The sequence below is a fragment of the Centruroides vittatus genome, unplaced genomic scaffold, assembly GCF_030686945.1.
Source record: "Centruroides vittatus isolate TY-2023 unplaced genomic scaffold, ASM3068694v2 contig_3060, whole genome shotgun sequence".
Lineage (NCBI taxonomy): Eukaryota > Metazoa > Arthropoda > Arachnida > Scorpiones > Buthidae > Centruroides > Centruroides vittatus.
In genome coordinates, this window is record NW_027121964.1 from 1148168 (window position 1) to 1163960 (window position 15793).

Here is a 15793-nt window from a genome sequence, read left to right on the forward strand (position 1 = left end):
TCTTATCTTCTCTTATTATTAACGAATCTAAATACGGTAGAGTCCGAATGTTTTTTCCATTTCTAATTCAAAACTTATGTTTTCGTTTAATTTATTAACTTGGATTAATAAGTGATGTGGTGTACTTTTCTACTCATCAAAAATCAACATGTAGTCATCCATATATTTATTGAAAAAACAATTTTACTTATGCTAGCTATTTTAATATCTGTAAGTTTTATGACTAATTCTGCTAATCTTGGGCCCACACATGTGCCCATTGGGATTCCTTCCTTTGTGTGTAATATACATTGTCAAAGTGAAAATAATTATTTTTAATTATAAATATGCTCAACTTTGTCAACCATTAGGGGCATTTCATTGTTTGTAAAGCATCTTGAATATTATTTCTATGCTAGGATACATACTTTTGATATCCAATTAACATATTCTATGGCTTTGTGTATATGAAAGTTTATAAAATTTGTTATTAAAGTCTGGCAAAATTGGCCAAAATTAACACGATGTCTTGAAGTAAAGATCGTGTCTGGACAAATGAGAAAAGTCAGAGCCGTTGTTGAAAAATTGAAAATTAGAGAGGAAGTAGAAGGAAATCTGTCAGAAAAAAGTTAGAGAATAAACAAATGTCCATGCGCATGCTCCATATTGTTTAGTATTACAGAAAGTCATCATTATTACTGGAAAATACATGTTTCATACGAAATTAACAATAAAAATATCATTGTCATAAATTTCCCATGTCAGTCATTTTCCCACATTAGTTGTTTTTCATCCAAGCCTTGCCAAAAGTGATATATCAAGAATCCACTGTATGTTCTTTTCAGTATTTTTATTAACCAATATAATTTACTTTGACTCATCTGCTTTTAATATCCTCAATTTGTTTAAATAATTGATAAAAATTTCCTCACTGATGAAATTATTTTCCTTTCTTTTAAAATTATTTCTTTTTGATGTTGGGACACATTGCAACACACGTTCTATTCCTACTGCATAGTCTTTCATTGGTATCTGTCTTACTATATTAAAGTTCAGACTCAAACTCAAAATGTTTTAAATCTTCAATGGTATTTCTATGTCTGACGTGCTAACTATTAAACTATCCATCCATTTGTCCTTTTTTTCTAATGATGGATACCCACATTTCTTTATTATTTTCTTATATGTATTGATAAAATACTTATTTGCAATGTTTGATTGACTTATCCTGTGGTTGTTTCTTCCAATCTTTCATTGCAATTTCTTTATTTTATACTTATAGTTCATTGCTGATTTTAATACCATGTTGTTAATTTCTGTCACATCGTGTCATACCAGGTGAATTACTCAAATGGAGTGGCATACCATTTGAGAATCACTGACTAAAATGATACAAAAACCTGTTTGTGACACAAAGAATGAAATAATTATTCACAAACAATGAAAAAGTTAACCTATAGATAACATACAGTACATACTAAAACCACTATAAAACATACTGACATTCACACATATTCATATACCAGGGATGCACAACCTTTTCTGAAGAAGGGCCAGGTTAGGATTAAGTTTACTGACTAGGGGACCGGACCATTTTACAACCCTTTTTGTTGACACAAGGAGTCTAATTACTTTAGTCGCAGGCAGTGTTGATAATCATGGGAAGTTTATGACTTGAGACGGTTTGAAATAATTATTTCAAATCCAAAACTTTTTAGTGTAGTCGGCTTCCTTTTAGTCGTATGACTCTATTCCAGCTATTAATTTTCTTGGGTTAATGTAATAATTAAAAATTTTTTCTGTTGTTAGTCTATGAAAAGACTTTATTGTAAATAATTGGTTGTTATAGCTTTTGTACATTCCTTTTTGAACTCTGATTGGTATTTTCTAGTTTGAATGACATTAGGTTGATGAATAAGCATATTTTCAGAAAAGATTGATTCAAATTCAACTATACCAATCAGAAGCTAGAATGTAAACAAATGCTAAAAAATTGTTATTTTCATGGTTTTTCAGTGCTATTTTCACTTATTTTTATGTTATTTGATGCTACTAATGAATTACTAACGAAATAACAAATAACTAAATTAACGAATAAGCAAGTTTTCGAAGCATAAAATTGAAAATTTTCTGCCAAAATAGAAACTTCCTAATAACATCGGAAATGACGTTCTAACATCATTTTATTCTATTTGATTCTTCTAAAAATTGTTATAATATTGTGTATTAGACTTAAAATATTCAATATCTAAACCAGAAAGTGTGTTAGCTAGAAATAGAAGAACTTCAATCCCCTATTTCTCACCTCAGGGAAAGTCATAAAACAGTTGGGTGCCAATGACTTTGTGAAAGGGAAAAAGTTCTATACTTAGAAACTTCAAAAGAAGGGATTTGGCCTGTACCATCCACCACCAGATAAACATTGAAAGGGGGCTGCATGTGGCCCCCAGGCCGCAGGTTGTGCATCCCTGCATATACCAACAGAAAAACTGATAAAATATTCATTTGATCCATCAATGCCAATGATGTAATGAGTAGATTGAATCAGAAAAAAGAAACGAAAAATACAGCATATTACATTCTTTGATTGTTAACTGTAACGTTAACATACATCATATCATTCTGGCAATACTGACAGTTTGAAAATTTATTACAATGATCATCTTGAAGAATCATTAATTTCTTCTATTATTTTCTTAATGTACTAACTTTGTACTGACTCATAGGTGACCTTATTAATAAAATTTATGTCCGAAGTTTACCTTAGCCAACTTTTATTCACATTCAAAGATTTCTATTTACAAACTAAAACTTTTAAACATATCTGTTATGTAAAGAAACTAAATTAAGTCATCATTTCCTTTAATATGTTTAATTCAGTAATATAAATAAATATGATTTTTTTTATTTTTTAATGTTTTTCAATACTTTTTCAATAAACTTTTCCTTTTACAACACCAAATTGATCTGTCATTCATATTCCAGGCACAAATTAGCCACTTTGGTAGTATATTTACTATGAAAATATTTATATCTGGCAATTAAAACAGAAAACTTATCACATTTTAAACTTCTTTATAGTTTGTTCTATAATGCCTAGTCGATGTGTCATTCTCATTCCCAACACCCAGTAATCAGTTATAATAACTACTTACTATGGAAATAGTTGTGTCTCGTAAAACATGACAGACTACATTATATGAGTTATCTTGTAGATGGCATCTATTAAACCTCGTGCTTTTCTTACCTTATATAATGATATAAAATGTAAAGAAATTATGCAAGGATTTTGTTATAAACAAGTCACATGTATTTCACATAATATAAACAAAATTTTTCTATTTAAAGTAATGATAATTCTATTGTCATATTCTGTACACATGAAAGAAGAAAGAACAATTAACTAGAAATAAAGCCAATTTAACTTATTGACTCCCAACTACAAATCATCTCGTAGTTGGCAGTCAACAAGTTAAATGGCTTTATTTCTAGTTAATTGTTCTTTCTTCTTTCATGTGTACAGAATATGACAATAGAATTATCATTACTTTAAATAGAAAAATTTTGTTTATATTATGTGAAATACATGTGACTTGTTTATAACATAATCCTTGCATAATTTCTTTACAGCTCAGTTTTTATACTCAAATGTCATTGGATTTAAATAAATTCCTCTGAAATTGCTTGACCAATTTGATATGCATGTCAAGTTCAGGTTGATGAATGTCATAAGCATAAGAAGAAACAAAACTAGTCTTCTAACAATGGGTGATTCTGGTCGCTTATAATGATCTTGTCTTTACGTTGACATCACAATTCTACTAAATTGATTATAGATGTTCAGGGTATATGTGCATGCAACTAAACAAGTAGAAAATTTTAACCAATGAAATTAAAAATTTTTGAAAATGCAAAGTACAAAATTAGAGCACACGGTAAGGAAAGCACGAGGTTCAGATAAAGTGCACAGTTTTGATGAAGATATACATTTTTTTATAACATTTTTACCAATTGTGATGTCAACATGTTTTGGGTAACATTATCTCTTAAAAAATAGAAATTTTGATAACCTAATTTAGTTAGAAAAGTGTGCATACTTAATTAGGAAGAAATTAGATGATATTTCGAAAAATACTTAGAGAAATGGATGTCTGGAAGTAATGGATAGATTAATAGCCTATTCGATGGTTCAGTAATTGATGTACAATCATTAAAAAATAGATGGAATCAGGTATTTAGTGGCATTCCTGAGTGAAATGTTAAGTGGCCTCTTTAAAATAAGATTAAAAATGTTATGTTTATCTTGAAATACTCTTTCCTGAGATAGAGAATGTTCTCTAATATGAGTGTATAATGTGAGTATCATCCAGTCATTCATATTGGATATAAGGAAATTGAGACCAGTCAAAAGACAACTATTTGCTCATCTCTGGAAGATGAGAGAATCTTTAAGAGAAAAGGTTGTCCAGAATCACATTTTGGGAGAAGGGATGATCTTTTGAGACATAAACAAATGTTTAGTCAATTGGTGGCCAGCTTGTGCCATAGACACTGTCTCTTGAAGATGAGAGATGATGACCAGAATATGGTCCCTGATCAGATTGTGACTTTGAGGAATATCTCAAGAAAACTGTCCCATAAACTTAAACTGGGATTTTGGTGCTTAAAATGTGCATGCAGCAGTTCAGTTCTGTTTGCAAGTGTAAACAAACACATTACTCAATTGTTATTTGACATTCCTTGAGTTTTAAACAATTTAACATAAATGCCATCTTAACAGCTTTATATTCACTTGTATATTTGTAAACATTTCTATTTGGCAACATTGAACAAGCTCAAAAGCTATTACATGGGAACTGAATTTCTGAAGCAAAGTTTGAAAGTAATTGGCTTCCAAAATCAGCCACTAAATCAGATGTCATTGCTTAAAACAACACATTAAATAAACTCTAGATTTAAGCCAATTCTTTTTTAATTTAAAACTCTAAAAATCTTTAGGTTAAAATTCAAGTAAAAAGCTACCCTTTTATATCCGATTTCGAGTGAGTTAGTTAGCGTGCAAATAAATAACGAAAGGTGCTATACTTCAATGAACTTTTTATAGCACTTTTCGTTATTTATTTGCACGCTAACTAACTCACTCGAAATCGGATATAAAAGAGTAGTTTTTTACTTGAATTTTAACCTAAAGATTTTTAGAGTTTTAAATTAAAAAAGAATTGGGTATATTACCTGATCCCATCGATTTTTTAGCTTTTTGAATAGTTTCTAGATTTAAGCATAAATTTATCTCAGTTCCAGAGCTAAGAAGCTCTGCAGGCATTGAAAATACCAAATGCAATTGTAATGAGATATTCAATAATTATCATAAAATTGCATTGTATATTTTGATTTTTTTATGATAAATGAGTAATCATGGTGCAGTTTTTATATGTAAATTAATGTTTATTGAAAATAATGATGTTATATTAGCCTGGTCTTTGTACAATGATCTGTTAACAAAATACATTGAGATGACATAATGATGTTTTGTGAATAATTTGAGTTTATAAAATTTTATAATGTATTTTTGAAACATGCGAAAATTGTTATTGGACTAATTAATACTGTGTTTCTTTGTTATATGAACTTATATTATGCATTTTAGTAAAAAATTAAGCAATTGAGATTTTATATTTGTAACATAAAAATTATTTTATATTATACTTTTTATTATCCAAAATATTCAATTTATATGAAGTTATTTGTCAAACTGATATATTTAGGAATATCTGTTAATTTTATTATTATTTATAAGTAGAGCTGCTGAATATTTCTATATGTTAAGACTTTTACTGAAGCATAATCTTATTGTAAAGATTTTTGATCTATGTGTTTGTTTTTTTTTAATATAGAATAAATCCTAAGTACTATCTTTGAGATGTTTTGAAGTTGTATTAAGAAGTTTTAGATTATGCCAGGATCCCATTCCAGTTATGGAAATGTCAGATTCTTAGGTAACTATTTATTGATTTAGAAATTATAATCTTATTTAAATCTATACTAATTCTATAATTAAAACAACATTAATCATAATTATTAAAATGTATAAGAATGAATTAAAAATAATATATTGAATCATTTTAGAGAAGAAAGTAAACAATTTAATATAAAATGTATCGTTATAACTTAAAAGGAGTGCCAAAATTTAAAAGATGAATATTCTGATTTGTGAAACAGAATTGAAAGTTTAAAGTAATGTAAAATTTTTCAATCTTGCATTGTAATATACATGTATATTGTAATGTATATATAGATGTTAAATAGTTTCAAAATGTTTTATAAATATCATGTGACAAAAATTTATTCATCAGTTAATTAAATTAAACTGATTATTCATTTAATGAATAAAAATCATGTTAGAATTACTGCTTATTAATTCATTAATCACATAATTGAAATTAAAATATTATAAAGTGCAAACTAATAAGGAAAACAACTGAAAATCAGGTAAAAATATTTTCATCAAATTAGTATGTGTTACATGTTACAAATAGATTAGAATATATAATGAGACTTCAACAAGTTTTCATTTATTGACAACTCAGAGAATATTGAATTTTTCTAAAAAAGTTCAAAATTCCATGTAGACATTGAAACATTTATCCTAGAATGTCACTAAATGAAGTATTCTGTTCTGGAAGAATTTTTTTATTGGTTTTGGAACTATTCTTGAATAGCATCTGAAATGTCTGTCTAGAATTGAAACTTACAATTTTTCAATGCTTTCTTTGTGAATCCAAAAGGTGTACGGCAACAGGTCAGGACTATACAGTGGATGGGAATTGTTTCCCATCTGAATCTCTCCAGGTTATCTTTGATGGTGTCATGTGATCTGGCATTGTCCAAGAGCAATATGACTTCTGATGTGAGTTTATTGGTATGTTTGTTCTTGATTGTAGCAGATAATCAATCCAGTGTTTCATAATAGCAGTTGGTAGTGATTATGTTAGGTGGTTTGACGTTTAACAGCCAAGTCCTTTATGGTCAACAAACACTATCATTTCATAATCTTGCTGGTAGACATAGCAAAACTTCTTTCAATGAGATGATATTATCATTGCTTTGGTTTCTGGTTTATAATGGTGATGCTAGATTTTGTCTCCTACAACATTCATAATAGGAAATTGTTACTTTCTCTCTTGTATTCCAAATGTATTAGAAATGACAATATTCTTTGAGATTTCTACAGATTTTTGAGACATTTTGGGATTCAAATTCAAGGTGTAATCCTGAATTTAATATATAGATGTATCCACTTTTGTGATGTGGTTTGGTGTTGTTGACATGGATAGTCTCTCACTTCATGGTAAATTTGTAATTGTCATGATCTCTGCAAAACTTGTTATAACATTACATATTATCACAAGACAGGATAAGATTTACAATAAATTACTAATATATGGCAATAAATTTCAGCAGGATGACATCCTTTTGTACATAAAAACTGAATAATGGCTTGTTGTTGGATCAAACACCAGGACCTGGAATGCACCTGATATCTTTGAAGCCATTGCTACCACTCTATAAAACTTAAAAGACAATAAGTTCACATACTAATATTGCTGAATGAATGACTCAGTGTATTTTCTAATTTGTTGATATATGCACTTTTCTGTAAGCAATGGTATGCTGTGAATGGAAACTTTTTGATGCCTCCATAAAAGTATAATGAATGAATCTTTGAAAATTTTTAAAATTTACTTGCAAGTTAACTTGGTATTGATTCAAAGGTCATTTGCTCTTGGATTGAGTTAATTTGATAATTGTTATTAGAGTCTTAACTTTAAATTATACTTTTATAAATGAGTATCTAATGACATCTATAATATTTTAAAAACATATGTTTGTTTTGATAAATCGTATTTCATATGAAATATTACCCCAAAGTTCAGGGAATATATTTCCTTTGTAAGTAAATTCTTTGAACCTTCTACTATGAGATAGCAATTTATAGACAACTTTTAAAATTCTTAGAAGATTTTATATTTACATGGAAAATCAGGAAATCTCAGTACTTTTTAATTTAATGGAATTTTGCATCCTGGTGAAATTTTTCAGTTTTGAAATAATAAATCTATTTACTCAGCAGTCTTTGTTCAAAAGTAAAATCAATTTGGCAAATGTAATAATTGAAGCCATTATGTCATTGAAAGTTGTGTGCAGTACAAAAGTTACTGCACACAACTTTCATAAAAGAATTCTTTCCATAAATTTTCCTGGCAAAGTGATTTATTTTATTTATTTCATTAAATTTACAGGCAAAGTCTGGTTACACATTTGATAGTTTATGCTTCCTTTTGCGCTTATTACAGCTTTGATGCATTTAGGCATATTTTTAGTGCAACTTATGCATGTCTTTTAAATGCCGATTATAATTCTACTGAAAAATTAGTTTTTCAGCAAGATTTTATTTGTTTGTCATGTTCTGTTTTGTTTTTGTTATGTGTTAATATTAATTTTTTATGTCATTACAATTGAAGTATGTTTTATTACTCTTATGAGTTGTATAATAATAATTAAATTTAAATTAAAAAAAAAATCTTTGTCTAAATTGTCATTTTACTCTGATTTCTTAAGTGGTTCTAATAATTCGGCCAGAGACTGTATACAAAATTTAAAATAATTTTATTAAATAAACAAAATAGTAATTTGTAAAAAGTCTTCGTGTTTCATGAAAACACAAGAACATTTTGAATATACAATAGTAATAATATAGCGTAATATTAAAATAATATTTTCTATAAATTTTGAGAAATACTGTAATTATATTTCTTCGTAATTAAGTAGAAATAAATATAAACATTAGATGCCTAAAACATTAGGAGTATTGCAATATCAGATTTATTTTATAGCAAAACCAGACCTATCAATCTGACTTTGATATTTTAGAACCTACCTGTGATATTATTCATAAAATCTTTCAAATAATCTTGTTTTTTTCATGCCAGGTGCACTACTGTTTTAGCAGTTGCAGGATGCCATATGTTCTACAAGAATTACTTTGTCATGAGATTGCATCATAAACTTTGATAAACTATTTAAAGTTTAATACAGTAAGTTTTTTTGTTATTTGTCTGACTATGTGTTATACATAAAATAAATCACCATATCTGTTGCATTACTAGGCTGATATTGCAGTAATCCCTAATTGTTTTGTTTAGTATATTGAAAAATAAATACTTTTGATTTTATGCATTATTACTTTTTAAAATTAAAATAATTTGATTTCATTATTAATTTTATAATCAATCAGAAATTTAACTCATTATTTTCAGGCAATATTTTAAAGTAATTAAATGAAATAACTGCCTATCTTTAGGCCAAATTATACTGTCAAGCTAAAATTAATAATTAGAATTAATTTTGAAATTTAATTTAATAATTTAGAAAATTTTGGAAGGAATAATTGGTCTGGATCCAAACTTTAATTTGGAACTTCTATTATGTGGTATATTTTAGTTCCCAGATTTTTTCTGATCTTTACACCTAAATGTTTATCAATTCAGACTATATAAGTATACAGGAAAATTGCATTATAATAATTGGTGACATTTCTGTTCGTAGCCTTCCATGTTTCTCAGCTAAGTTAAAGTTGGCTGAGAAGAAATCCGTGGAGGATTGTGACAGTTGAATTTTCATATCTTGCAGAACATTTTCCTATCACAATCATGTTTTCATATTTTTAAGAAATGTTATTGAGAACTCAACAAAATAAAATATTTTTCCAGAAAAGTTCTGAAATTTTTGGCAAATATTTTAAATCTGAATTACCATCCTCTCTAATTGACTATATTGATATCATCTTATTTTTGAGATTTTCCAATTCGTGTCTGAGCTTATTTTGTTTCCATTTAGTATTTTGGTATCTAATGATCATGGCTGTTGGTAAGTGAGATACTATGTTAATTGTTACATTCCATAAGAATTCAAATGCTTCAAATTTTATTTGTTACTTTTTAAAGTATGTTGTCATTTAACACAAGTCAAGGCTAATTGTGCGTTTTTTTTTTTTTCTTCAGATTCTGTAGATATACTCTCAAAAGTCATTAAAGAATATATTTATAAGTTCAAATTATTCAGAAATATTATGTTTAAATTTATCAGCTTGGACAAAGTTAAATTATATTGTAATAGTCAAGTTCATTCTTTATGTATATAATTTTCTTGTCCTTCCCCTTCTCCTTTTAGGAATTTTTTTTAAAAAATATTGTTTCAATATTGTTTACAGCATTTTTCCACTTTTCAATTTTATTCCTACAAATAATGTTTTTCTGCAAAACACTTGATTCATTTTTAAAGAAAAATTATACAGGAGAATTTTATGCAGATCTTTAAAATTGAGCATCTTTTATGCCCTATCTTTTTTGTTTGTTTGTTAATTACATGCACTTTTGCAGTTTATTAAATGTATTGTTCTTTAATAAAATTCTACTAGGGGGACTACTAGGATTATATCATTAGTTGTTAGAAAATTTTCTCAGATTCTAAAATACAGTAATTGTTATAATTATATATAAACATCCCAAGAACCCGATCTATAAGCTCAATATATTAACCTCATCAGCTGATAGCTGTGAACATTCCAGCATTTCGTTTGAGAAAATATGCACTTTTGGCTTTCTGGAAACCTTCATATACTAAAATCTAGTACAGGTATACCTCGAGTTACGTCGTTCCCGATTATACGTCGTTTGTGAAAAAAGTATATGGAAAAATAAAAATCAAGTTTAAGTCAGTTTATTCGACTTTAAATCCGTCCACCACAAACATTGAAGTCGTAATATCACTAGAAAAGCGTTAAAAGCATATAAAATCATATTAAAATATGTATATTTACAGTAAATGTTAATATAATCATCATAAATCCTAGAGAACAAAACATGAAAACATCTGTGTTTGTGTTGTCGTCTTATTTAGCAGTCTTTAAGTGCTCATTATTGGCATTTCCTCCATTATTGGCGTTTAGTTATGACGTAAGTCAAAACTACGACTTACGTCGTAACTACACAAGTAAATTCGACTTACATCGTTTTTCGACTTACGTCGCCTCTCCTGGAACCAATTACCGACGTAAGACGAGGTATACCTGTATTATAAATTCCTCATTTAACATTTGTATAATCTTGCACTTTTCTATAAATTTTTGGGACAGTTGTTTTTCATATTACAAATTTGGTTTTGTTTTTTTGTGCAAATTAGATTTTTTTGTGTTACTTCATAATTGCGGATTTACATTATTAATGTAAATTTGCAATTATGACCCAATGAGACCTATAATATAATACAAAGTTATTGCCAAAAAAAAAGGTCTATAAACTTTTGGGTTTGACTATAGTCTATAATTGAAGTAAGAAATGCCAACAGTTTAAACTACTGTACTGTGAACAGATGATTAACATTTAAAACACTGCTTAAGACCGATAACAATTGTCTGTTATTACTTGTATGTTCAGGCTGATATTGCAAAAAGACAGATTAAAGATGCCTAATTACCTGCAAATAATGATAACTGTGGGTAATAGATAACACACAATTATTTATTACAATGAAAAAATAACATACTGTATATACAAAATCAATTAGATTTTAAATTTTGTGGATAGCTTAATATTTTGTTTCTACTTTATAGACAGTAAACAACCATTATTCAACTCAAGTCTTTTTTTGTAATCCATTTTTATGATCTGATGATGATATTTACAATACTCATTAATGCTGATTGAATATTCATATTTGATATTTGGCCAAATCACTTTTGAATCAAATTCTTTTAATATTAATGCTTTTATAGGAATAGTTTTTCTCCTAAATCTTTCAAATTGATAGATTACTGTTTACTAAATTAAATATTTTACAGTTTGCTTTAAAAATTGTAAACAAATTCATTTTAGCAGATTTATAACAAGTTTTAAAAATAATGAAATTATAATTGAATAGATATTTAATCTAATTATTTTTCAAAATTTATGAATATTCCAAAATTTTAATGAATGTATATGTTTATTTAGGACTGAATTGGAATCTAAGAAATATCAGTGGTGCTACAATACAATGGTTATGGATAACTCATAAAATGAAAATAAAATTACTCTCTTTAACAGTTGGTGTAACATTTCAGTAACACTTGAATTTTGGCCAACTGATAATGTGTCTCAAAAACCTGCAGTCACTTAATCTCTGCAACATTCTGTTCATCAAAGTATTTGTTAATATAATTGGCTCTGCTGTTAAGCAACAACATGAAGTTTAGTACAGCTGTGGGCTGCTGTCCTTGCTCATGGCCTTATCTTTTCACACTGTCCTACATATCAGCAAAGAAGAAAAGCAAAATGGAAGAACGAGAGAAACCTGTCTCTTTGTTAGTTAATAATTCAGAACAAGTTTTACTTTCCTCCTCTCAAGCAGAATCTACAGCAAATAATCAGGCACCTGAAAATGCTGAAACTCTCAAATCTCCTAACATGAGCACTGACAGTGGATTTGAAGGTGAAAATAATAGGCCATTGCTACTTCAAACAAACCTGCCATCACCTGCAGATGATGCTATTATTAGTTCTTGGAGACATGATGTTTTTCAATCTGGTGAGTTAGAATTTGATGTTACGGAACTTGGAAGCCCAAAATCACCAAAAAAGTCTACTGAGGATTCAGATTTTAATGAATCTCCATTTGATAAGAAATCTGTACCTAGTGTAGGTGATGTACAATCGGAGAGTGATAATGATGATTCGGAACATCACTGTTTATTTCATAATGCAACTCCTATATGGTGTAATGGTGAAATATCTGGTTGGAAAGAGAATTATGTTAGTGATTGCCAAAGTACATCTGTTAATGGAATACATCTTATTAAGGAATTACCTGATGATGATGATGATGACGATGAAGAAGATGAAACTTGTGCATTTCAATCTAAAGACTGTTATATGCCATCCAGTTGCTGCACTTCCTATAAAGGTTGTGGTACAAACTGTAAGAGAAATATTTCTTCTGAAAATGAACAATGGAATGGTTTAATGTTACCAAAAGACTTAAAAGATTGTGTACTGTGTTCTGAAGGAAATAACAATGTACTCATTAGTTCAGATAATGATGAACAAATTGAAAAATTAGATACTGAAACAGATGATGGTTCAGATGAAAGAAATTTTGATGGAACTTATAGTGATGATACTTTGAGTGCATATTATGTTCCTTCTGCAATATCTGCAACAACTGAAGAATATCAATTACAGCCACCTGTACCACCCCCAAGAGGAATTCGACCTCTTAGATTAAAAAGAGAAGGAACTCAGAGTGAAGCTGATGCAGATATATCTCCTGCCTCTAGATCTTGTTATAAATCATTACGATCACAGAGTGAGCCTTCACAGTATACTACAGTTTTAAAACCAAAAGCAGTGAGGCCTCCTCCACCAATAAATGTTGATAGAGTAGACTGTCATAGTAGTCTTGAATCATTGCATAGTGGACGTATTGTAGATGTTTTAGGACAGAGACAAGAGAGACTGTCAGCTTTTAGAGAACGGCCGCGTAGTAGTCTTTCCCAAAGTGAAAATGTTCATGTATTCTTTAGTAGGTCTTTAGATACACCACCTTTAGTTCCATCCTCTAGAAATTCTTCTGATAGGAACTTAGCTACAATAACTTCAGTTTTGGTAAGTCCATCAAAAAGACCTGATAGATCATTGGAATCACCTCTTCCTATTTTAAATTGGAATGATATTAATAATATAGTCCATCCAATAGATGGCTCTGCAAATCATGAGGATACTGATCAAATGTCTGATAAAAATACAGTATCACCTTGTATTGAAACAGTTCCTGATAGTTCATCTCAGGTAGATGAAAACAGTAATGTGACCACTACCACATCTCCATCCCAGTTGAAACGCCATAGTATGCCTTGGGATCTGTTTTGGAATAGTGAAGCAGCTCGAAGACCAATGTCTGATTATGATCCCAATAGAGAACCTATTCATATGACATTAGAAGAGGTTAGAAGTTCTTTACAAACATTAACAAGGAATGATCAAGAAAGTAATGAACTATCAAAGTCTGTAGCACAAGATAATAAACCCTCCAATAAACGTTTATTAGGTTCTTATCTATGGCAGAAAAAAGGCAAAAAAAGTGATAAGATGATTAATCATAGTAAAAGATCAGAAAATCAAAGAAAAAGTTTTCCTTTTTCTATAAAAACTGCTTTTACAAATTTATTTGGGTTGAAAAAAACTGGTGTAACTGAAAACAGATATTCACCTAGTCATTCTAAATCTCATGATGAACTTTCTTTTCAAACATCCAAATCAAAATCAAGCCCCAATACAAGCCCATTTACTCATAGAGCACTTCCACCTTTGCCATCAGATAATTCTGCTTGGGAACCTACTTTGACTGTTGAAGAAGAATGGAATGACTGTGGAGGAAATCAAACTTATGATGAAAATGGAACTGATGTATGTGCACAGAGAAAATTGGATTATGCTGCAAGTATTGAAAAAGTTAAAGATGTAAGTATTGTTTTCTCTTCTTTTTTTCTAATCTTATATGAACAATGACAGCATTATCTGAAGGCAATACAATACAATGCTTTGCATTTATTCATATTTATAATGATATCATTAAATAGCTATTGTTAATATTGTTAGTAATATTAATAAGATTAATATTTGAGTCAAACTTCATAGTCCTAATAACTTGGAAAGAGAACATTAAGTTTTTTCAAATAATTATTTAATTTATATGGACGTTCATACCAGAATTAACTTATTACACTATATTGAAATTGATGGGATTTTTATAACCTAGTTATTTTTTTAACTGATTCAGAATTAATTATAAATTAATTAGGCTTTAATGTAAATAATAATCTTGGGAAGATGATACTGTATATTTCTATACCAGAATAATTTATAATTCTAATTAGTTAGAAACTGTTCAATTTTATTACTAATTTTTATGTAATTGATTATTTTGTAATTTACATAAATATAAATAAGTTAGTAAGCAACATAAGATTTACCATAATAATTTTAAGCATTTTAAAATTTTATTCACGAGATGAGAAAAATCTAAATTCCTCATAAATATTCATTTTTCTAAACTGATAATTTTTTTGTTTTTTAATTATACATCTATAATTTAACTTTTTAATATATTAAATGCAGATTTTTGAAGTAAATTCTGATTATCATAATAGTAAACTGCCAGCAACTCAGACTAATACAGGATGAAGGTTGTCTGAGTTAACGGGTGTTTTCTCCAACAATATGAAAACAAGGTGTATATTACATTCAGCTCTATACAGAAATTTATTGAGTTTTAGTAGGTGAATTTATTATTACAGCTTACTGCTGAATTTATTATTACAGGGAATGAACTCAAAAAATTTCACGACACTTTAGTAACTTATTGACTACAGTAATAAAATGCACAGTATTAAAAAACTTCCAGATATCAAAAATAATCATTAACTATAATTTTGTTATAATTACAATGTATAATTTCTCTATTGTCAAGAAATTTTAAGTTGCTGTAAAAGCTTTTTGAAAAAATTTGAGTTATGTGAAGTTTAAGTTATCAGATTTTACCGAATATCCAGATTTCAAATTTTTATTTGAAAACTGATTTCTCAAACTAATAAATAAATATATTTATAGTAGGGGCTCTACTCCTAATTGCAATATTGTAAGCAATATTATGAGGATCATTCAAAAAGAAACGAGCCGAGGCTGGAATGTGAAAACTGATGACAGAATTAAAATTTCAT

At 28.4% G+C, this 15793-nt stretch overlaps 1 protein-coding gene across 2 annotated transcripts in view; it reads left to right on the forward strand.

Moving 5' to 3' along the window:
- LOC136972904 (uncharacterized) overlaps positions 1-15793 on the forward strand; it is a 59383-nt gene that overhangs the window by 19821 nt on the left and 23769 nt on the right. Inside the window, exons 2-4 of one of the 2 annotated variants that reach the window (XM_067267566.1) lie at positions 5874-5975; positions 8970-9074; positions 12030-14534. In XM_067267566.1, the coding sequence (XP_067123667.1) occupies positions 12261-14534 (2274 nt within the window). In that variant the 5' untranslated portion in view covers positions 5874-5975; positions 8970-9074; positions 12030-12260. The remainder of the gene's footprint in view (positions 1-5873; positions 5976-8969; positions 9075-12029; positions 14535-15793) is intronic. The other variant, XM_067267567.1, reaches the window with a different exon arrangement.